Consider the following 24,772-nt stretch of genomic DNA (forward strand, 5'->3'; position numbering starts at 1 on the left):
TCGGACTCGCCCATGAAGGGTTCCGTATTAAGGGGATTTATGACGTATTTAAAAAAAACTACTTACTAGATCTCGTTCAAACCAATTTTCGGTGGAAGTTTGCATGGTAATGTATATCATATATTTTTTTTAGTTTTATCATACTCTTATTTTAGAAGTTACAGGGAGGGGGGGGGGGACACACATTCTACCACTTTGGAAGTGTCTCTCCCGCAAACTATTCAGTTTAGAAAAAAATGATATTAGAAACCTCAATATCATTTTTGAAGACCTATCCATAGATACCCTACACATATGGGTTTGATTAATTTTTTTTTTGAGTTTCAGTTCTAAGTCTGGGGAACCCCCAAAATTTTTTTTTTTTTTTCAATTTTTATGTGACAATATTAATGCGGTTCACAGAATACATCTATTTACCAAGTTTCAACAGTATAGTTCTTATAGTTTCGGAAAAAAGTGGCTGTGACATACGGACGGACAGACAGACGGACAGACAGACAGACATGACGAATCCATAAGAGTTCCGTTTTTTGCCATTTGGCTACGGAACCCTAATAAAAAAAAACAACGGGTTGCACTCAGTAAGTGCCGGCAGAAGTGAAAACTCAATGACAAGTGCAAAATGCACTATGTATAATTGGGGTTAACGCCATCTAGCGTTAGCGTTAATTACTTGAAACCCCTAAGCACATCACTGTTAGTACTCTAGTTATATTAATACCAGTTAGAGCGAAACTCACTAGATGACATTTAAATCAATAAAGAAAAACTGTTGTGAGACATACTAACATTGAATAATTTTACGGTTTAGACTCCGAAACATGTCGCGCGAGTGACTTAAAACAAGTGAGTCTAAACCGTAAAATTATTCAAAGAAAAACTTAATGACATTAGGTACATGTAAAAGTTTTTCGATAGCGTCTTACGCTGTCTCGAGTTTAACATTTTTCCCCACCTCAAAAAGTGCACAGCGCCGCTAAAGAAGTTTTTACTTCAAAAAAATGTAATACCTATGGTATTCCTAGTAAATAGTTGCCCACCGATGTTACCAGACCAATCAGATCAAACTGTCTGGAAAGTTCGCCAAATCGATAACCAATTTGAAAATTGATTTCACCGCTTGTTAACTCTTATATATTTTAAAACGGCGTAAGAGTCAAAGAGATCTAACGAATACCAGCCGTTGAGAGCCGCTTGCGCAATCTAACTTCAATGCTACAGTGAGTCATGTAACGTTTTTATTAAACTTGACCGATACTTATAGCTTATATAGGCGATGTTGTCCATTTATAACGGCTAAATTAACTGCTACTATTATAAAAACCATATCAAGAGCAGTTACCATCATATATGGTGAGATGGATTTCCATCGTATTAGGTATTCTTTATATCAGCCCTTTATCGCCCACTGCTGAGCACAGGCCTCTCTTCTAGTACGCCACTTGTCCCGGTCCTAAGCTAATCTCATCCAGAAGTGACCCGCAATCTTCCGGATGTCGTCCACCCAACGAGCCAACGGACGCCAGGCGTTTCTGTCGTCCGAAAACGGCCACCATTCTGTTAACAGTTTAGTCCACCGGCCATCACTCTGCCTAGCAATTAGGTATTAACCTACGATTACTAATACTTTCTCACTCCAGATAGATGAAATGATTGAAATGATGAAGTTGAAACCTAATAATTATTCTTCAAATGTTCTTACGCTCCACTAAGAAAGGATTTTTTGAAATTCAATTAAGTCCTAACGTGGTCAAAATGGAGATGAAAGTGTTTATCGCTTCTACCGGTGGAGGCCTGCCATCTTGCGGCGGTAGCACGGTCGCATTTCTATCGCTTCTCATCATGCCTGTCACGTTCTAACGAGTATGTAAGTGCTAAGTATGCAAAATTAGGGGGACCCATAGTGACGGGCATTGTGACAGGCGATAAAAATGGAACCATGCTGCGCCCGCTAGTGGTCCCCCTAATTTTGCATACTTAATAGCTGATGAAATTGTAAATGAACATTTTATATTAGCCTACCTATTCGCATAAGTCTACTCTAGTGTCCAAGCGAGCACTATAGGTAATCTAGATGTTAGCGCGATACGTTAACCTAGAAAGTTACGATTCTCGGGAAAACGAAAGTACGTCAAGTCTAGTTTTACCCATGACGCGATTAACTGGCAATTATGTATGAGAAACTATGACAATGGTGGAAAACATAGGGAAGTTATGTTTTAACTTATAAGAGTTAATCTGGAAGTTAGAGAGCCTTAACATGACACGCTGTTCTGTCCTGTTTATTAACGTAGCAAAGATATTTGGAAATTAATCACAAATTAGCTCTTCTTTTCCCAGGGCCCACGAGCTTTCTTCGTGAAGCATATTAGTATTACTTACTTAATGGCGCAGCGACCCAAAATGAGTCTTGGCCTCCGACACGAGTACACGCCAGTTGTCTCGATCCGGTGCCATCTCCCGCCAGTTATCGACGCAACGCGACGCTTATTATAGTATTAATAAAATATATGTATATGAACCGTCTGCCTGTGAGGATAGGTCGTCAAGATCTTTTTAAGAGTGAGAGCGGTACTATCGCAAATATAGCGCACCTGACTGTACACAAAATAAAAATATAAGCTAGCGTCAGCCATGCAAAAGAAACGCCAGCAAACAACGCCTCGCAATTACGAATGTCCGCCGGCCAGACGTTCCACACCTTTTGTCCGAAACATTCGGGTCGGCATTTTATTGTTGCAACAATGGACCAGTAACGAATGCGCCGATGAGCAATTATAAATGTGGTGCTTTACTGCCGTTTGGGCGTATGTGCTAGTCGTCTATTGGCAAGGTGCAAAGTCGGTGGAGGGAGAAGTGGCGCTGATTGTCACAAACAAACACATGTAATCTTATGGCATGTCGCACATTAATGCGAGCGGCAGCCGCTTGAACTAATTTTACTCCATAAGCCGACAAAATGAGGGCAGCACCGTCGTGCACCTAGCGAATAGAAAAGCGCGTCGCGGCGGAACTGAGACTACTGAAGGAGATAATAGCGATCGCCGTTGTTGACATGTGAACTTTCGTGGGACCATATTTTCTTAATTCATAATACAGGATGGCCCAAAAATACGTAACAATTTTTTTTGGTATATTTTACGTATTTAACGTTTTTTTAAAAATCTCATGCGTCTAAAACTTCATAATTTAATTGAAACAAAACGTAAGAATTCAGCCTATATATGTCCCACTGCTGGGCACAGGCCTACTCTCATGTGCGAGAGGGCTTGGGCTATAGTCCCCACGATGGCCCAATGCGGGTTGGAAAAAACGTATTTTTGGGCGACTCGTTTTATTTTGGCCCTTCCGACTTCTTTTTGGTTTACCTTGTATAAGTAGATATTGGACTTCCGTCTATTCGCTTCTGAGCTAAATACTCGTAATAACCGTCCCAATAATGAATAAAATGCTCATACGTTTTTGGAACTGGGACGCACTTTTGTTTTAATAACGCATTAATTATAACAAATTAAATTATACGGTAGCCGCGTTCGCACCTGGCTTTCAGCCTTTTGTTATCGTGTGATGTGATTTTAGAACGCAATTTTTATCACTTTAGAAAGTGAAATAGCAGCATTTGGCGTGGCTTGATTTTATCAATTTTTTACCGGGATATTGCATTGCCAAGGAACGAAAATTAACCTCTTCCGTGATGGAAGTACATTTTTGTTTTATAGAATAATTTGTTTTTTTTTAATGTTAGGTACTTGATGTAAGAACGTCAATTAAGATCATTAAGATAGATAGATTTACGTGTATGTAAATTGTAATATTACCGGTGGCACTATTTGGATGATTTGGATCTAACATAAATATTATTTATATCATTACAAAAATTGAGACATAATAATATATTTCGATCACATTCGCACATTGTTTGCACCGTTCGTTATAAAGACTTTTACGTCACCGCTACGCGAGAAGAAATCTCACTTCCTGGCCAAGGCAAGACGTAAAACTTTAGACAAACCACGGGCGGTAATTCGTAAAGCCCCAGATCGCATATTTATACAAACACCTGCGAGCTGGAGCATTTACGAATTCACCTCCCTAGGTATATGTAATGTAGTATAACACACGTATACTTAGTTCAAATGTAATCCATCAATTTGTTTTCACGTGTCATCTTTTCTATTAACTTTTGCTCCATTGACCCCTGCAGCTCTCTATTTTTATTGAACTAGCCCGTTGTATGGACACACCAGTGAATGTACAGTTGAACAATAATCGCATAGAAGTGTCAATCTGTCTGTCTGTTTCTATAAATCATAATGGACTGAGTTCTCTTTGTTTTAGACGGACATGACTTGGTGTAAGTCTGGTTTTATATACATAATTGTACAATGACAATACTACGGCAAATAGGAAACTAAACCTCTATTCAACACATAATTTCATTTATTTCTAGGAACTGTTACTATGTTACTAAGTAGATATATATATTTATTGAATTAATGTATGGTCTCAGTGAGGAGCGTCCAGCGAATCTTGCAGCGTGGCGTCGAGCGTCCATGCAGCGTACGTTGAGAGCATTGAGATGGCTCGCATTGTTTAATGTCAGACCATGCTAACTCTGCACGGCATTTGTAATGACAAACTGTGGTAATGTCATCATTGATGTCAAATTTCTATGAAAATATGACGTTTTATTACTCCTTCACTTTGTACTATTCAGGTCTGTGCAAAGGCAGCTTAAATTCTAACATGAATGCCGCGCTGGATGGTCTGCTAGAGCGTCCATTCAATGTGCACAAGCAAAGCAACTGGAATAACAGGCTGTTTCTTCTATTTCAGATATCAGACTCGGCGGTGGTGTTCGGGCTGGTTTGCCGAATGATGTGTGGATCGAGGCACCCGACATGGCTGCGCTCTCCTGCTACCAGCCGTGCCGGTCGCACCTCGCGCAGCCCGCTAGGTGAGTCCCTTCATGCGATTATCTAGGTCGCTGCTATGAATCGGCCTCAGTAGCGAGCGTCCAGCGGAGCGCTCGGCGGAGCGTACAGCGTGGCGTCTAGTAGTTTCACATATCACTACATAGTACAAAACAAAGTCGCTTCCCGCTGTCTGTCCCTATGTATGCTTAGATCTTTAAAACTACGCAACGGATTTAGATGCGGTTTGTTTTTTATAGATAGAGTGATTCAAGAGGAAGGTTTATGTATAATTTGTTAACCCGTGCGAAGCCGGGGCGGGTCGCTAGTTAGATCATAAACAGACATATTAGACTTAAACCTTAATGGACATGACCTCTATTTTTATAAATCGTTAAGAGCTTGCGTTCTTATTTTCGGGCTGTACATCTTGACGTATATCGGGCATTCTGTAAAATATGTGGTTATTGAATGCTCCTATGTTCGTAATTGTGACGTTATCCATGAAAAGGGACCTTATTATCGATGACGCTTAAGCCATTATTAACGATGCTCCGATATAAATACAATGCCGCGCGACGCTGTGCGGCGTAAGCGCCATCGACAATAAGGTCCCTTTTCATAGATAATGCCCCAACTATTGGTCAAATCAACATCTAAATCTGTTCCTCTCACTTCCAGGTGCCTAGACGACGAGGAGGAGCGGCTGGCGTCGGCGACCCTCTCCCTGCGGCGTCGCCAGTTCGTGGAGAGATGCCGCGAGCCGCGCCCGCGCCCCGCCATACCTGAAGTCTCCGTCAAGGTATCTTTTTACTATTTTCAGCCCTTTGGACGCATTTTTGTGAAAATTTCTTTGACGCTAGACGCTCGGCGTTCATTACAAGGGTGAATCAACGTTTTCTTGTCACTCATTGCCATGGTTACGTTCCCCTGGGCCACTCATTAAAACCTGATGTTTAGGCATTTAAATTCTCCAAACACGCTTTTTTGTGAAACTTATAAACCCTTTCCATTGAGGGTCGTCTACCAAGCGTGTCAGAAGAAGGTGGTGTACAATGTCTTCTAACAAACTATGCTACTATTGTCTCTTGGCTGACCGGACAGAATAACAACAAGAAATAGTTGATCCACCCACAATAATTACGAGACAAAATGGACAAAACCTGGTTGTCGTGTCTGGAATAGTAAAGGCTCCGTTACACAGGCGTGTTTTAGGGGCGGGGCGTGAGCGTTTGGCGCGCCGCTTTACGCATAAAACGCTCACCGCCGCCGGCTCACGCGCCTGTGTGACGAAGCCTTTAGCTAGTATTTTCTTTCTTCTTGTTAATCTTATACCTGCTTGTATCGAATCTGGCTGACATATTAGCACTCCAACTCCAGGGCCTCAAGATACAGGCTCAGCCTAGTTTGGGTTTCGCTATTCATATTTCTGTGGTACCGCTAGACGTCACGATCTCACGATATAAATAGGTACCGTTGTTGTTTTTGAAAATATGAATCTGTCACTGCTATTTTATATGCATTAGCTTATCTAATCTTATCTAGATTTTTTGTCCGGGTGCATTTTTGAACACATTTTACAATTGGGAAATCCCGCAACCTAATTTAACATTCAATTTCTTATCTTAGTTTAATGATAATGAGGTTCTTATTTAAAACAAGTAAATATCGTGCTCAGTTTGACTTACAGCGGACGCGCGAAGAGCTAGCGAAGCATGCGGCACAAAACCCGGTGAACCGCCGGCTCAATGTTGAGTCGGGCTGGTCCAAGGTCGAGGAAGTGAGGAAGAAGTTCGAGAGAGCAGCGGCTGAACCCTCGTACTCCAGGTCCTTCGAGTCGCCGCCCAGGTGAGACAGCTATAGTAGAGAGAGACAACACCCGGTGAACCGCCGGCTCAATGTGGAGTCGGGCTGGTCCAAGGTCGAGGAAGTGAGGAAGAAGTTCGAGAGAGCAGCGGCTGAACCCTCGTACTCCAGGTCCTTCGAGTCGCCGCCCAGGTGAGACAGCTACAGTAGAGAGAGACAAAACCCGGTGAACCGCCGGCTCAATGTGGAGTCCGGCTGGTCCAAGGTCGAGGAAGTGAGGAAGAAGTTCGAGAGAGCAGCGGCTGAACCCTCGTACTCCAGGTCCTTCGAGTCGCCGCCCAGGTGAGACAGCTATAGTAGAGAGAGACAACACCCGGTGAACCGCCGGCTCAATGTGGAGTCGGGCTGATCCAAGGTCGAGGAAGTGAGGAAGAAGTTCGAGAGAGCAGCGGCTGAACCCTCGTACTCCAGGTCCTTCGAGTCGCCGCCCAGGTGAGACAGCTATAGTAGAGAGAGACAACACCCGGTGAACCGCCGGCTCAATGTGGAGTCGGGCTGATCCAAGGTCGAGGAAGTGAGGAAGAAGTTCGAGAGAGCAGCGGCTGAACCCTCGTACTCCAGGTCCTTCGAGTCGCCGCCCAGGGGAGACAGCTATAGTAGAGAGAGACAACACCCGGTGAACCGCCGGCTCAATGTGGAGTCGGGCTGATCCAAGGTCGAGGAAGTGAGGAAGAAGTTCGAGAGAGCAGCGGCTGAACCCTCGTACTCCAGGTCCTTCGAGTCGCCGCCCAGGTGAGACAGCTATAGTAGAGAGAGACAACACCCGGTGAACCGCCGGCTCAATGTTGAGTCGGGCTGGTCCAAGGTCGAGGAAGTGAGGAAGAAGTTCGAGAGAGCAGCGGCTGAACCCTCGTACTGCAGAAGGGGGCCCTACTACCAATGTATTATAATTACAAATAAACTCCCTGACAGTATAAAACAGGAACCGTGCGACAAACAGTTTAAAAATACGCTTAAAAAGCTTCTTCTTGAAAAATCATACTATACAATAGACGAATTTTGATGAATGACCAAACATTGGAATAATGCTATGCTATGTACTTACCCAAATTAAACTAATTAAGTTCTATTAAAATATTATTGTAAACATTTATCGACATTTATGCACTCTAAAAAACGACATAATAACTAATTAATGTGACCATATTGCCTATTGTTTGAATCTATTTATAAATTAACCTGGACATCTAAATTTAATATTAATTAGCATGATAATTTATTATTTTTTACTATTCTCATAAAAGGAGTGACATTTAATACTGCATAAACGTCGATAAAGTATAAAATTATAAATACAGATTTTATTGATATTGATATAAGATGCATGCATATACTTACCTAGACTTAAGAAATATTGAGTGCCCTTACAGGGTGTCATGTACCTACCATTCTCAAATCGTAACACCTAATGTAACATGAACATGACTGCAATATAATAAAGAATACTCCAGGTCCTTCGAGTCGCCGCCCAGGTGAGAATACCATAATTTCTATAGGCAATCCATCAAAAACTGACACTCCTGTCTCTTCAATAAAGTTAGGTCAGAGAAGACGCTTCCCACTACAAAATAGGAGCGTGCACGGTGGCTTTGAATTTCGAGCTTCGCCCGATTTTATATTTAAGTGGGCCATATGAATATGACTGCCCGAGGACGTTCGTAGTTCGTTTGAAAGAACCCGTTTCTCCCGTCTATGAAATCAGGCCGGTGAAGGTAGTCCTCTGTAGTTGCACTCGACGCGCTTGAATATATTCAAGCGCCTTGCCATAATGGTGTATGAATGGCATGTTCATACATACTTATTATTCTATTCAGAAATATTCTGAATCTAGATATAGTAAGTCATCATCTTCCTCGCGTTTTGTCCCGGCATTTTTCCACGGCGCATGGGAGGCTGGGATCCGCTTGGCAACTAATCTGAGGAATTGGCGTAGGCACTAGTTTTTACGAAAGCGACTGCCATCTGACCTTCCAACCCAGAGGGTAACCTAGGCCTTATTGGGATTAGTTCGGTTTCCTCACGATGTTTTCCTTCACCGAAAAGCGACTGGTAAATATCAAATGATATTTCGTACATAAGTTCCGAAAAACTCATTGGTACGAGCCGGGGTTTGAACCCGCGACCTCCGGATTGCAAGTCGCACGCTCTTACCGCTAGGCTACCAGCGCTTATAAGTAATAGTAAGTATGTATTTCTAATAGCACTATTTCTGTCTTATCTCCAGACGGCGTCTAGCAGACTCCCTGTTCGCGAGCTTCAAGCTTCCCCGCAAGAAGGACGCCATGCTGGCGCCGCGCGCCCCCGCGCAGCAGAAGCGCAAGAGCGCCGTCGAAATGTTGGCTGAATCTAAGGCGTTCTACGTCAAGTCTGAGACTGTTCTAGACCGAAAGCAGGAGCTGCCTCTTAGGGTGAGTTTATTTTTAGAAATATTGTAGCCAAAAGACTCCAGACAAAATAATTCTTAATGTTTTCTTCTATTTGTATAGTTTTGCAGAGTATTTGACCGCACTGCGTCAGTCTCTTTGATCACAACTGTAAACATAAATACTTAATTATATTCTTATATAGGTACCTACATTGACTGTACCATAATAGTACATTATTGTCGAGGTTCGGAAGTAGCTACTTGCAGGCTGAGGATTCGTTTTAAACGGACGACCTTGGGAGTCCGTTTAATTGAATCCGAAGCCAGCAAGTAGCCTTCCAGCCGAGTCATATATAGCGCTTTTCTCAAAAATGGTGCAAGAAATAGATATATTTTACAGAAGCAACGTTCTAATTTTCACAGAAAAAGGTAAAACCATTAAAAAGTTTTGCTTGCCGCCTTTAAAAAAAAAAGAAGTGTATTTTTCTGCTGAAAATACGCCAACGTATTTGAGACACCTAAATAGTCACGTATAATAATAAGTGCTGATCATCTGTTTGGCTGTTTAATGGACCTATACCTTCATTTGATATGGCCATTTAAAGTTTTAAAAAGTTTGGAACTCGTTAAATAATGGAATTTGTATGCAACATTGCAGTCCCGAAATCGAGACTGCAATGTTTTTAACTTTTTAATTTTTTGAATGACCATAAACTACGCACTTCGCGACCAATTTTTTAACCGACAACGTCGACTTTGCCGTCCATTTTTGAGAAAAATATAATTTACAGGTAAGCAGCGGTTTGGGGCAAGCTATCGCTGCTGGTGGCTGCCATCTGGTCAGCTCCAGTACGCTCAACAATGACTGCTGCAATCCCTGTAAGCAAACCACTAACTCACAGCACACTGTCGATACGCTTCCACTCTACGAAGTCTCTGCGAACTCTGTGCTACTGGCTTAGTGTAAGGCCTGAGTGGACGCTCGAGTTGGGCGTGCAGCGGGGCGGGGCGCGCGGCGTGCATGTTAAACAAATGGCCAAATGCAAGCGTATAGGAGCGGCCTTAGTGCACGCTGCTCACATCACGCGTGAGCCCACAGCCACGCTGCACGCCCTACCGAACGCTCCGCTTACAGCGTCCACTCAGACCTTACACTTAGGTGTAAAGACGAGCGTAGCTTGAAAACCAATTAGTTGCTAGCCAATCATTGCCATTGTCACGTTAAAGGTGGCTTGAACAGAAGTGAAACGAATTATTTATATGACCAAACAATAGGGAATATTACGCGAAAGTCTGCGTAGGGGGCGCCACTCCCACAATAAGTCACAATCTAAGGATCTACCGCAAACGAGAGAGTCGAAATTTTGTTATCTAAGTATCTAACTGTTACATATTTGAGCGATCAAGAGGCAGATAGCAAAGTTTCGATTTCGCGTTTCCCGGCCCATTGTAAACAAACCGCCTTGATATATCAATGTCATATTTGATTGTCTGTGAAAACTTGTCAAAAAACAGTTTAAGGTACAGTACGAGTATGTATAAGTTACTCTATGGTATACTCCAGTCAATAGTGCTGAACTATGACGGCAAAACATTGCAGTAATACTCCCTATAGGTACAACATTCAACTAATAAACGTCTGTATTGCAGACGCCACGACGGGTCGCGTTACAAGTACGCGCAGAACCGTCGGCGCGGGGGAGGGGCTCCAGAGCACACTCAGAAGGCTGCTGGGACATGCTGACAGTAGGGAGAATATGTATCCCCCGCATTATACAAGTAAGTTCTAAGTTTCAATTCAATTCAATTCAATGTTTTATTCATAAAATATACATTTTACACGTCAAATTTTTAAACATTATTAAATCTAGGTACATTCTGTTATAAATAATCTCTATTTCTGTATATGAATTGCTATACTTGGTCAACCAAATCTTGACAGTAGAAAAAGGCGGCAAATTTGAAAAATGTAGGCGCGAAGGGATATCGTCCCATAGAAAATTTGAATTTCGCGCCTTTTTCTACTGACAAGATTTGGTTGATCAGCTATAGAATAACGATTTCAGACGGTACAGAGAGCACAATCAGAAGGAATAGAATAGAATAGAAATATTTATTTGCCAGAATACGTTACAATTAGGTCTTAATACACATCATCTTAGGTCGTGATGACAATAGGGAAAAATGGGAGAATACGAATCCTAGATTTCCTTGAAATCGAGTATTTACTCGAAGTAACTGGAGCTTTCTTCAAAAAAACCGGCCAAGTGCGAGTCGGACTCACGTTCCAAGGGTTCCTTACATCAAGTCCGACTCACGCTTGACTACACATTTCTAATAGGTTTTCCTGTCATCTATAGGTAAAGAACTAAGTATTTTGTGTATTTTTTTAGAAATTGTAGACCTTGTAGTTTCGGAGATTTATCCGGGGGTTTTAATGGTCGGACAGACAGACAGACGCACGAGTGATCCTTTAAGAGTCCCGTTTTTAGGGTTCCGTAGCCAAATGGCAAAAAACGGAACCCTTATAGATTCGTCATGTCTGTCTGTCTGTCCGTCTGTCCGTCTGTCCGTCTGTCCGTCTGTCTGTCCGTCCGTATGTCACAGCCACTTTTCTCCGAAACTATAAGAACTATACTGTTGAAACTTGGTAAGTAGATGTATTCTGTGAACCGCATTAAGATTTTCACATAAAAATAGAAAAAAAACAATAAATTTTTGGGGTTCCCCATACTTCGAACTGAAACTCAAAAATTTTTTTTTCATCAAACCCATACGTGTGGGGTATCTATGGATAGGTCTTCAAAAATGATATTGAGGTTTCTAATATCATTTTTTTCTAAACTGAATAGTTTGCGCGAGAGACACGTCCAAAGTGGTAAAATGTGTGTCCCCCCCCCCCTGTAACTTCTAAAATAAGAGAATGATAAAACTAAAAAAAATATATGATGTACATTACCATGTAAACTTCCACCGAAAATTGGTTTGAACGAGATCTAGTAAGTAGTTTTTTTTTTATACGTCATAAATCGCCTAAATACGGAACCCTTCATGGGCGAGTCCGACTCGCACTTGGCCGCTTTTTTTTCTTTTGAGGTACGAAACCCTAAAAATACTTATTTATAAAACGCTATACATTTATTTAGTTTCTACTCCCACGCCATCCTTTTTAAAACTTCTAATTACTGTTCCCTTTTCACAGCGCACAAAATCTACGCAGAGCCGAGACGCCTGAAGGACTACCCCGGGGACAGGCCCCCGGGCACGCTGTCCGGGACCTCCTCGTCCGGGTCCGGGTCCAAGCCGAACGACAAGAGACCCCTCAGCTTCGACGCGAGGGTGTTCTTCCCCGAGTCGTTTGTTATACCGCGACAGCAGGTGCGACTTAAGAGCACCTACTCTATACGTGAGTATCATGTACCTAATCTTATACCTTTAAAAACGAGCAATTCTTGTATATTTATTTATTTATACACACAACACCTCTGGAGTTGCAGGCGTCCATAGGCTACGGTAACTGCTTACCATCAGGCGGCCCGTATGCTTGTTTGCCACCTATGTGGTATTAAAAAAAAAACATATATACAGGGTTATATTTGGACCGTTAGCCATATTGTGCGAGGTGATTAGGTAGGCCATACTGAACAACTTTTTTTATGGGACCAACTCCGAAATCACAAAAAATTTTTTCGCCGTTTCATACATTTTGGTCGAGTGGATGTCGACGTTTTCTATGGGAAGGCCAAATTTTTTTTGGAATTTCGGTGTTGGTCCCATAGTAAAAGTTGTTCAGTATGACCTACCTAATCACCTCGCACAATAAGGGCAACGGTTCAAATATAACCCTGTATATATTGAGGATCTCGGAACCGGCTCTAACGATTTCGATGAAATTTATTATATAGGGGTTTTCGGGGTTGAAAACGCGGATTTTTGAGTTTTTTTTATGTTACTCCCAGATATTGTTCTTATTACACCAGACAGCTCGCCAAAGCAAACGTCACACAACCACACTTGTTCACGGTGTGACGTCGACTGACTCGCTAACCATCTGTGACTTTACTATGACGACATTGCGACCGCCAATACTACAAGGCAAGAGCCTACACACATACTCACTCCATACATATATTATACTCCAAGTTAGAGAAAGTATAGGTCATTGACTAGGAATCCTCTAGACTGAGTTAAGAGCAATTATTTCATGAAACCGATGCTGCCAAAAATACTGGGGTGCGGGGGACGAGGTGAGCGAATCCCGTGCCGTGATTGGTCCGTTCCAAGCTTCCAAGACACGGACCAATCACGGCACGGGATTGACTCGAAGATAGAGTAAAACTACCGTATAAGTGGCAGAGGGGGTAGCGTTACTATGCTCAGTCTAGAGGTATGGTATAGGTATACGAGTTACAGACAGAAATAGAGAAATTTGCTTTGACTACCACCAAGTAATTGGCATAATGTTTAATGACCAGAAATAATTGGTCCGGCCCTCAGCAAAGTCAAGTTCCATGCGATAGACTTATCTTTCGCTTTCAGTACCATTCGGAAAACATTTCATGCGAATAATGTCTCGGATTTTGCATAATGTCCCTTCTTTTGAGGTCTCCTCCGCAGAACATCCGTTTCTAAAAATATTAACTCACATTTATAGACGGGTCTAACGCGAAATTTATTCAATTACCTTTATATACCGACGTTTCGACACAGGTTTCACTGGTCATTGGTTGGTTGGTCTGGTGGACTGGTTAGACCCGTCTATAAATGTGAGTTAATATGTGTTCAAATCGCGAAGGTTTTAAATATTATATTGCAAACCGTTTCTAAAAATGTTCCTTACCTATATTAAAATGTTCATTTGGCAACATTTCCAAGCTTATAGTCTAATTCTAATAGTGTTAAAAACTCGTGTTAAAATTGTTAAATCACCTGATAATATATTAATGATATATTCATTGGTTTCAACAGCAAGTTCCGCATCCAGCCCCGAGAACATTGAGTTACCTGAACCCATTTTAAGCGCCGAAGGTTCACCGGCAGCCGGACCCATTGTCGCCATAAGTCCCCCGGCGCAGTACGCTCATTCTGCTCCTAGATACATCAGGTATATTATAGAGAAATAAGCTAGAGGAAGTATCACCTTAGAAAAAACACCCTTTCACTTTTTATATAGTGTATAAATAAATAAATAAATATTGGGGGACATCTTACACAGATCAGCCTAGCCCCAAACTAAGCAAAGCTTGTACTATGGGTACTAGGCGACGATATACATACTTATATAGATAAATACATATATACATAGAAAACACCCATGACTCCGGAAGAAATATTAGTGTTCATCACACAAATAAATGCCCTTACCGAGATTCGAACCCAGGACCATCGGCTTCGCAGGCAGGGTCACTACCCACTAGGCCAGACCGGTCGTCAAGTATGGTTCCCAGGGGCCCGTTTCTCAAAAGCTTGTAACTTGTAAATTGTAATACAAGCGGATGTCACTTTTCGACAGCTTTTGTTAGACAAGTTACAAGCTTTTGAGAAACGGGTCCCAGGTCCCATTAAGTTATTTGTCAGTTGTGAGAGAGCTTCATTTGTTTAAACAGCTCAGATACAGTGTTCGAGGTAGGATACAATGGTCACGGCACCAATAGAGACAAGGAAAGTGAGCAGCGGCGGTAGCACGGTCGCATTTTTATCGCCTTATGCCTGTCACGTTCTAACAAGTATGTAAGTGCGAAAGTGACGGGCATAGTGACAGGCGATAAAAACGAACCATGCTGCGCCCGCTGGAAGTAGAAAGAGATGGATGCCTTCTGTAAATATCGAATTACGGCATCCGAGCTGGATGTCAGCAGTCCCTCGGCATTATACTTTGTACCCTCATACAACACATACTTGGCTGCTTAGCGAAAAAATTTGGATTACGACAAAGTTGGCTTTGCCGTTAAATACTTTTGTACCCATACATTGACACAGATCGAGGTCGGTTTACCAACCGCAAATAAATACAGAATATCCTCTGTCTTCATGTATTATGAGTGTCTCTCTGTTAATGTTTTATTGAGGTAGTGCAATAAAGAGGATTTGTATTGTAATGTCGCATAAATAATATTTTTGACAGGATTTTTTTATCACAGATCGAATTCGCACTCTCAACCGAGCATGCGCGAAGAAGATGGATGCACGAACATAAACAGTCACAAGTCATTGCCGGACCTCCATACACAAGCGCGGGGCTACCACGACCAGTAAGTTATACTTAGTCATCATCATCTTCCTCGCGTTGTCCCGGCATTTTGCCACGGCTCATGGGAGCCTGGGGTCCGCTTGGCAACTAATCCCAGTAATTGGCGTGGGCACTAGTTTTACGAAAGCGACTGCCATCTGACCTTCCAACCCAGAGGGTAAACTAGGCCCGTATCGGGATTAGTCCGGTTTCCTCACGATGTTTTCCTTCACCGAAAAGCGACTGGTAAATATCAAATGATATTTCGTACATAAGTTCCGAAAAACTCATTGGTACGAGCCGGGGTTCGAACCCGCGACCTCCGGATTGAAAGTCGCACGCTCTTACCGCTAGGCCACCAGCGCTTCAGTAAGTTATACTTAGTATGCGGAAAAAATGATAGAAATACGAGCCAAATAGGGATGATGACACATATTGAATTTTATAACAAAACCTAGTAAAAAAGATAGCAAACGAGCAATTTATCACAATAATGTGGATATTATTATTAAAATAAAATATTGAAAAATTACAAAAATACAGGAACTGAAAGTTTCAAAATTTAAGTTTTTTTTTTAAATTCCAAAAACGATAAAAGTAAGGGTACCATTCGATTCCTTACGTTTCATCCAAAAAATATTGTATAGCAATTATATACATAAACGCAATATTTCACCGACAAAAACGCAATTTTCTTGTTTTGTCCATACTACAAGATGGGCTCCCAGAGACCTTGACGTCACGTTCCCTTACCGTTTTGTTTAAGGCGTTTCGCGACTTGTCGGCCTTTGACTACAATTTCTGACTTTTGTGTTGCAATGGGTCCTATATAGTCATTTGATCCTAAAAACAAACCCGATCGATTGATACCATAAATGAAAATTAGTCATGTAGCCTATTCAAAATGGGAGATGGTCTCTGTGTGCTTCCATTTGGCCGCCAGTTTCTGGGGGTTGAAGGTTATTTGGTTTGTCTAATATAGTCTTAATGTGACTTTCCACGGCAAAAGGTACCTTATGGCAGTTGGCGCTTACGTCGCATAGCGCCGCCATAATAATAGCGCGCGGCGGCGGAGCGGCGTTAATAATAGCGTAAGCGCCAACGGCCATAAGGTACCTTTACCCGTGGGACGTCACAAATGATCATAAGGGCATAGTGTAAACACTCGCTGTTTTACTCAGGTCCTGACGCTGTCGGTCTTTTGACCACCGCCTCGCAACGTCGGGTATAATAAATTAACGGGGCACCTCATTGTGTCATACATATACACATGTATATCCTCCGTTGCAATACATATTATACATGGCGCAGTCGGTTGGATCCAAAATTCCAAATCTACGCTCCTACAGACAATTTGACATTACAAATAAGGCATTGCCAAGTTAAATTAAAAAAAAACCGGCCAAGTGCGAGTCGGACTCGCGCACGGAGGGTTCCGCACCATCGACAAAAAATAGAGCAAAACAAGCAAAAAAACGGTCACCCATCCAAGTACTGACCCCGCCCGACGTTGCTTAACTTCAGTCAAAAATCACGTTTGTTGTATGGGAGCCCCACTTAAATCTTTATTTTATTCTGTTTTTAGTATTTGTTGTTATAGCGGCAACAGAAATACATCATCTGTGAAAATTTCAACTGTCTAGCTATCACGGTTCGTGAGATACAGCCTGGTGACAGACGGACGGACGGACGGACAGCGGAGTCTTAGTAATAGGGTCCCGTTTTTACCCTTTGGGTACGGAACCCCAAAAAAAACTACATAAGGACGTCCATAACAAATATGTTATTCTCATAGATGGTTAGGATCCTATAGATGTCCTATACGTGTGTGTCCGTGAGGGACAAAACATAGGCATTGCGACACTATGATTGGTCGAATTTATTTGCTGCCCACCATAATCCATACTTAATTTACGGTGGGGAATAAAAAAAAGTGAGACTGTGACGTCTGTGACCAGGAAAATCAATAATAGCGCTTTCGCCTCTACCTCTACTGGAAGATACATAAGACTATCCCGTACGGTCATTTCCCCCCACCCCTCATGCCTGATTTACTAGATTCATGGTTATTCCAGTGCGGTAAGCGGCACGGACAATCCATACTCAATTTACGGTAAGGAATTTAAAAAAAAGTGAGCCTGTGACAAGCACAAACAATAATAGCGCTTTCGCCGCTACTCCTACTGAAAGATACATAAGACTATCCCGTACGGTCATTTCCCCCCCCCCCCCCCCCTCATGCCTGATTTACTAGATTCATGGTTATTCCAATGCGGTAAGCGACACGGACAATCCATACTCAATTTACGGTAAGGAATTAAAAAAAAGTGAGCCTGTGACAAGCACAAACAATAATAGCGCTTTCGCTGCTACTCCTACTGAGAGATACATAAGACTATCCCGTACGGTCATTCCCCCCACCCCTCATGCCTGATCCAGTTATACTAGATTCATGGTTGTTCCAGTGCGGTAAGCGACACGGACAATCCATACTCAATTTACGGTAAGGAATTTAAAAAAAAGGAGACTGACAAGGACAAACAATAATAGCGCTTTCGCTGCTACTCCTACTGAAAGATACATAAGACTATCTCGTACGGTCATTCCCCCCCACCCCTCATGTCTGATCCAGTTATATATTCATGGTTGTTCCAGTGCGGTAAGCGGCACGGACACCGTCGGCCGCTCGCCGCGCCGGCGCCGCCACTCCACGCACCAGAGGACTGCGTCCTGCTCTTCCAAAGGCACCAGGTACGTTTGCCATCTCTTTCATATTCATCGCAGTCACGTTCACATTAGATCAGCTGAATCTGGGAGTGTAGAATTAATTGCGTCAGGGATCGGATACCGGTATTTTTTGTATGGGAACGGAAACGGTATTTTTTCGTTCTTTGCTAATTACTTCATTTCTAATTGGGCAATCTAATAATACGAAGTCGTTACCTAAAAACACAACTGAGTGCTACATTAATATTAATTAATAGGGAGTATTACTGCAATGTTTTGCCGCCAGAGTGCAGCACTCGCGACCTTAGTATACCATAGAGTAACTTATACACACTGTACCTTAAACTGTTTTTTGACAAGTTTTCACAGACAATCAAATATGACATTGATACATCAAGGCGGTTTGTTTACAAAGGGCCTACCGGGAAACGCGAAAACGAAACTCGGCTATCTGCCTCTTTATCGCTCGAATATGCAAGAGTGATAGAGAGGTTAGATAACAAAATTTCGACTCTCTCGTTTGCGGTAGACCCTTAGATTGTGACTTATTGTGGAAGTGGCGCCCCCTACGCAGACTTTCGCGTAATATTCCCTATTGACATCAGAGTTTTGAGACAGATTTTAGGTGTTAGATACTACCTATCTTGTTGTTTGAAAATATTTTTCTTCACCGAAAAGCAACTGTTTTAAAGTATCGTATTAGGTTTGAACTGGCGATTAACGATTCTAAAGACGCTCGCTGTTTTAATTAAATAACACGAACATATTTATAAACTGATCAAACAATTATTGTCTCAGGTCTAACCATTCTTCGCTAATGTCGAGCGAGGCATTTTCGGAGCACCCCTCGCCCGGTGAAGAAAACTATCAGTCTTACAATAGGTATGATATCGGTTTTACACTCTTTGGTGTGTCTAAGGTTTTTCTTTTGTGCTATGATTAAGTACCTAATAAAATACTTGTTTAGTGCGGCGCATTCAAATTTGACAAAGTTGAAATTGCGCGATCTTTACACTTAGGTAATAAGTGCTAAAACATAGTATAAAAACGGATTCAGTATAACTGATAGATATATTTTAGTAAGACGGTTGCATTAGTGTGTTCATATTACGTAGCTGAGACTTATTTACCCGGCGCACCGACGCCGGTAAAATTTACAAACTTAAGCAAAATAAAATAGCCTACCCAGTAATACAGGCGAAATGTTCTAATAAAATTAAATTATAAACTTTTCGCCTGCTTTATAATTATTATAAATAAATAACAAGCGAGCGCAAAGCATTTTTGAAACGGGGTTAGTTATGTAAAGGAGAAATCACGCGCATTTCAGGTCACGATTGTCATAGTATGGATTAATATTCGTGTAGAATATATGTCGAGTAAAAAAAAAGATTTCTATAGGCCCCTTAATAATTACAGCGCTTGCGACCTTATTGTGTCACTTTTTCGCTTATAAAACTCATATTATGTAGTCAAAAACATATATTTGTTGTTTTTGTTTTAATGCTTCAACGAAAACCTTGTTATTTGTACTATATTTTCAACTGAGTCACTTTTTGATATGTCAATTTTAAAATGATTAAAAATAAATGTAATGTTTAGAAATGGGACCTTATGGCGGTATGACTTATCTGACAAAAAATAAGCTGTCAAACACATGTTGGGCCATGCCAGACGAACGATGAGCTTTACAACAATACATACATACAATTCTAGATTACGATTTTTCGATTATGCATAATTCGGCCACAAGTATTTCGACCCAGCGAACATTCGATCCAGCAACATTCGAATCAACGAACATTCGACAGCAGGATACTCCGAGAGTATGTGTCCGAAACTATGATATACACTCTATTAAATCATATCATGTTAATATTAATGACGATCATAATATAAATTCATGTAGATTGGTTTAGAATAGAATAGCTTTATTGCGTACATGTTGGTGTACAGGTCTTACTCTAAAGGTACCTACAATAGTTACAACATGTTACCATTGTTACCCTACAAGGGTATTGCAATTACAAAATATAAAATATACACAATAAGAAAGGTACACAAAATAAATATCTTTTTCTACGCATATAATGAAATAACAAGAATATTATTTTACTAGCTTTTGCCCGCGGCTTCGCACGCGCAGGAGAGTTTTTTTTTATTTTGGACCCCCATTTCACCCCTTTAGGAGATGAATTTTGAAAAATCCTTTCTTAGTGGACCCCTAGACCTTATAAGGAACCTACTTGCCAAATTTGGACTTTCTAGTCCCAGCGGTTTGGGCTGTGCGTTGATTTAAGTCAGTCAGTCAGGTCTTTCACGTTTATATATATAGATTATCTTGGAATTATACTTATTTGCATTGAAAAACTCTTGCAGAGAGTAAAAACTGTGGTCTATTGGGTAGGTTTTTAGCTTGGTAACGAATTTTTTGTATTTATTTTATTAGCATATTTTATAATGTAATTTCATATTATGAGAATAAATATCTAAATCTATAAATTGTAGTCTCCTATAGTTGTTATATTTGTTTATGTAATCCGAGGATTCCCCGCAGCCGCTGCGGCTCGTCGTTCGCGCGCGACTCGGGCGGCTCGTCGGGGCACTACACGCAGCACAGCGCGCCGCCCGCGCCCCGCGACCCGCGCGACTCGGGCTGCTCCACCACCGAGTGAGTTTTTTTTTTTTTAATTTATTGTTATATAAAAACACATACATAAACAGTAACAAAAATGTCGTTTTTTTTTAATTTATTGTTATATAAAAACACATACATAAACAGTAACAAAAATTTCGTTTTTTTTAATTTATTGTTATATAAAAACACATACATAAACAGTAACAAAAATTTCGTTTTTTTTAATTTATTGTTATATAAAAACACATACATAAACAGTAACAAAAATGTCGTTTTTTTTAATTTATTGTTATATAAAAACACATACATAAACAGTAACAAAAATTTCGCCAAACTGTAGAACAGTTTGTTGGCGGTGCGCTCTTATCTTTTATCTTAAATTAAAAGTTAGAGAGTGAGAGGGGACTACACCACTGTCTGTTCTCTACACCAGACATACTCTAAGTGTGTTCCGCGACACCCCTGCAAGAGTTTAGAACATTTTGCTTTAGTCGCCTCGAAAATTTTATATAGGGATGATGACACATGTTGAATTTTATAACAAAATCAAGTAAAATAGGTAGCAAACGAGCTATTTATCACAATAATGTGGATATTAAAATAAAATATTGAAAAATTACAAAAATACAGGACCTGAAAGTTTCAAAATTTAAGTTTTTTTTAACTTCCAAAAACGATAAAAGTAAGGATACCATTCGATTCCTTACATTTAATCCAAAAAAATATTGTATAGCAACTATATACCTAAACGCAATATTTCACCGACAAAAACGCAATTTTCTTGTTTTGTCCATACTACAAGATGGGCGATGACGTCACGGCCCCTGGCCGTTTTGTATAGGGCGTTTCGCGAGTGAAATGCGACTGTCGACCTTTTACTACAATTTCTGACTTTTGTGTTACTTTAATGCAATGGGTCCCATATAGACATTTGATCCTAAAAACAAACCCGATCGATTGATACCATAAATGAAAATTAGTCATGTAGCCTATTGTAAGGTTCCATCAAGTATTTCGCTTTCCAAAAGGGTTCTGTCAAAAAAAAAAGATTGAGGACCGCTGCTCTACACGCAGCACGGGGCGCCAACATATAGCCTGCAAAGGCCCAGCTATACAAACGAAACATCCAAAATTTGCCACTGAAAGAATCTAAACTGTAGGAAATAGAGTTGATTTTGCGTTGTTTGAAAATTGAACGAAACAAAGCAAAAGCGACTTTGTTCCAATTGGACATGGTTTAAATTACAGGACTGAATCACGAACTGAATAGGTACTATAGGTAGGACTTTGGGCCTTAGGAGGATAGGCAGACAGACATGCTGGCAGATAGATATAGACAAACAGACAATGGAATGTTTCGAATTTGCGTAATGTTGTATGAAATAGCTTGAAGATTTTTATTAGAAATCTTTTCTGAGAAACTTTCAAAATCTGGTACTCCGGTCCATTCCGAAAACTTTCCTACATTTTTGCAAACTTTTCTATCAACTTGCACCTCTGTACGATCATGGATAGCATTTAGAAAATTTTTAGCATGGCGCTCATTTCGCTAATTTACTAAGAATGATTTTAATTTGCAGCCGCTACGGCGGTTACTACGGCTCGTGGGCGGGACTAGAAGAGTGCTACGTGTCCGCGCCGCCGCAGTTCCAAGACGGCGCGCCGTCGCCGCCGCACGCGCCGCCGCCGCCGCTTTATCCTCCACGGGTGGGCATACACTTCCAGGTACGTAGCTCTTGTGGCTAGGCGTTACGACTCGTAGCCGATAGTTGCAGTGCTACGATACTCGTAGCCGATAGTTGCAGTTCCAAGACGGCGCGCCGTCGCCGCCGCACGCGCCGCCGCCGCCGCCGCTTTATCCTCCACGGGTGGGCATACACTTCCAGGTACGTAGCTCTTGTGGCTAAGCGCTACGACTCGTAGCCGATAGTTGCAGTGCTACGATACTCGTAGCCGATAGTTGTAGTTCCAAGACGGCGCGCTGTCGCCGCCGCACGCGCCGCCGCCGCCGCTTTATCCTCCACGGGTGGGCATACACTTCCAGGTACGTAGCTCTTGTGGCTAAGCGCTACGACTCGTAGCCGATAGTTGCAGTGCTACGATACTCGTAGCCGATAGTTGTAGTTCCAAGACGGCGCGCTGTCGCCGCCGCACGCGCCGCCGCCGCCGCTTTATCCTCCACGGGTGGGCATACACTTCCAGGTACGTAGCTCTTGTGGCTAAGCGCTACGACTCGTAGCCGATAGTTGCAGTGCTACGATACTCGTAGCCGATAGTTGCAGTTCCAAGACGGCGCGCCGTCGCCGCCGCACGCGCCGCCGCCGCTTTATTCCCCACGGCTGGTCATCGGATGATGGTAGCATGACTTAGGAGGAAACGGGGTCATTCGAAGCATGATTTTTGGAAGATTTTAGGCGTGGGGTCAAAAATCGTCAAAAATAGATCACGTAATTTATGAATAGCCCCTAATGGCCCTAATGCGTTAACTTCCAAACATTATTTAAGTAATTACAAACATTTTACGAGACAGCTACTTCATATAAAAATGTACATGGTCGGAGTAACGTAAAGAATTGATTTTAGACAGTTATGAATGGTCCAGTATATGTATATATATATCAGTTAAACGGTAGGCCTTATGTCCATTATAATATATCGATAGTTAAAATTGATGCGTCTCCGCGACGCTATTAAAAACCGGCCAAGTGCGAGTCGGACTCGCGCACGGAGGGTTCCGCACCATCAACAAAAAATAGAGCAAAACAAGCAAAAAAACGGCCACCCATCCAAGTACTGACCCCGCCCGGCGTTGCTTAACTTCGGTCAAAAATCACGTTTGTTGTATGGGATGGGAGCCCCACTTAAATCTTTATTTTATTCTGTTTTTAGTATTTGTTGTCATAGCGGCAACAGAAATACATCATCTGTGAAAATTTCAACTGTCTAGCTATCACGGTTCGTGAGATACAGCCTGGTGACAGACGGACGGACGGACGGACAGCGGAGTCTTAGTAATAGGGTCCCGTTTTTACCCTTTGGGTACGGAACCCTAAAAAGGGTACTAAAATACAATCTAAATAATATTGGGAATTTTCCCTTCAAAGTGACCCGTTTTCTTGAGTACGTTGTTTACTTGCAGGCGAGCGCGCCACCCCCTCAGTTCCAAGACGAGCCTCCTTTATATAACGACTACGACTGTGCCACCTACAAACCGCCCGCCAAGTGCCACGGACGGAAGGAATACGCCTCTAGAGAACGAGACTACAATAGGTAAGACACAACTCAAGGTATAGTTTGTTGATTCCTAACAGGCCCCGACGGCGAATCCTTTGTCTATTGTTAAGTAAAACCGCACGTGCTACTTACCTTGAAAAAAAAAGGGTCTTATTTATATTAATTGGCACCTGAGCGCGGGCTAGTCCAACGCTCAAATAAGTTTTTGGCTAAAATTTCATTTTTGGTACAAGCTTTTATCGCTGACTGTACTTTTCTTACGACAGACAACTAATACTCATCGAGACAATTCTAAAAACCCCTAACACAATTACTACAATTAGGTTGCGTTGTTTCATCACAGAGTTCCTATGGCCACCTCCTGTCTCCATCATCAGATCAGCTCGATGGTACCATAATATTGCATTGTCACCCGACTTACATGTGTATGCAAAATTTCAGCTCAATCGGAAACCGGGAAGTGGATCAAATTTAACTTGCAAGATTCCATTACATAGTCCATTACGTAGTTACGTAGTTTAGTTACATAGTTACATACAGGTCGACCTAATAATAAAAGCGTGTTAAAAACCAGTGTAGGTGCGCTCTCCGATAACGCGCGTTTGTTACGCATCTAGATGACACATTTTAGACTGGTTCTGTAGCGTTCGACTCGCCGGCACTCAGTAACCGAAGTACTGAGTGCCGGCGAGTCAAATGGACCACACACAGCCTAGAAAAATATTTTCCATTAGTTCATTTTGAACCTTATTGCAATCTCCCTAGAGTGGTAATTCAATAACCAGTAAAAACGGCCCAAC

At 41.8% G+C, this 24,772-nt stretch overlaps 1 protein-coding gene and 2 long non-coding RNA genes across 3 annotated transcripts in view; 2 read left to right on the forward strand and 1 right to left on the reverse strand.

Annotated features, from left to right (window-relative positions):
* The window catches only part of LOC134657860 (uncharacterized), a 137,808-nt gene that overhangs the window by 107,894 nt on the left and 5,142 nt on the right, over positions 1-24,772 (forward strand). The window contains exons 2-15 of the mRNA XM_063513439.1: positions 4,837-4,957; positions 5,595-5,715; positions 6,604-6,761; positions 9,004-9,187; positions 9,936-10,023; positions 10,795-10,923; positions 12,347-12,550; positions 14,113-14,248; positions 15,285-15,395; positions 18,029-18,124; positions 18,899-18,982; positions 20,658-20,771; positions 22,319-22,463; positions 23,878-24,008. Of these exons, the coding sequence (XP_063369509.1) occupies positions 4,902-4,957; positions 5,595-5,715; positions 6,604-6,761; positions 9,004-9,187; positions 9,936-10,023; positions 10,795-10,923; positions 12,347-12,550; positions 14,113-14,248; positions 15,285-15,395; positions 18,029-18,124; positions 18,899-18,982; positions 20,658-20,771; positions 22,319-22,463; positions 23,878-24,008 (1,757 nt within the window). The 5' untranslated portion in view covers positions 4,837-4,901. The remainder of the gene's footprint in view (positions 1-4,836; positions 4,958-5,594; positions 5,716-6,603; positions 6,762-9,003; positions 9,188-9,935; positions 10,024-10,794; positions 10,924-12,346; positions 12,551-14,112; positions 14,249-15,284; positions 15,396-18,028; positions 18,125-18,898; positions 18,983-20,657; positions 20,772-22,318; positions 22,464-23,877; positions 24,009-24,772) is intronic.
* LOC134657884 (uncharacterized) overlaps positions 1-24,772 on the forward strand; it is a 116,452-nt gene that overhangs the window by 68,008 nt on the left and 23,672 nt on the right. The window contains exon 2 of the long non-coding RNA XR_010097652.1: positions 33-132. This is a non-coding gene — a long non-coding RNA (uncharacterized LOC134657884). The remainder of the gene's footprint in view (positions 1-32; positions 133-24,772) is intronic.
* The window catches only part of LOC134657885 (uncharacterized), a 186,171-nt gene that overhangs the window by 8,392 nt on the left and 153,007 nt on the right, over positions 1-24,772 (reverse strand). The gene's annotated exons all lie outside the window — the stretch shown is intronic.

Source organism: Cydia amplana, chromosome 21 (assembly GCF_948474715.1).
Source record: "Cydia amplana chromosome 21, ilCydAmpl1.1, whole genome shotgun sequence".
Lineage (NCBI taxonomy): Eukaryota > Metazoa > Arthropoda > Insecta > Lepidoptera > Tortricidae > Cydia > Cydia amplana.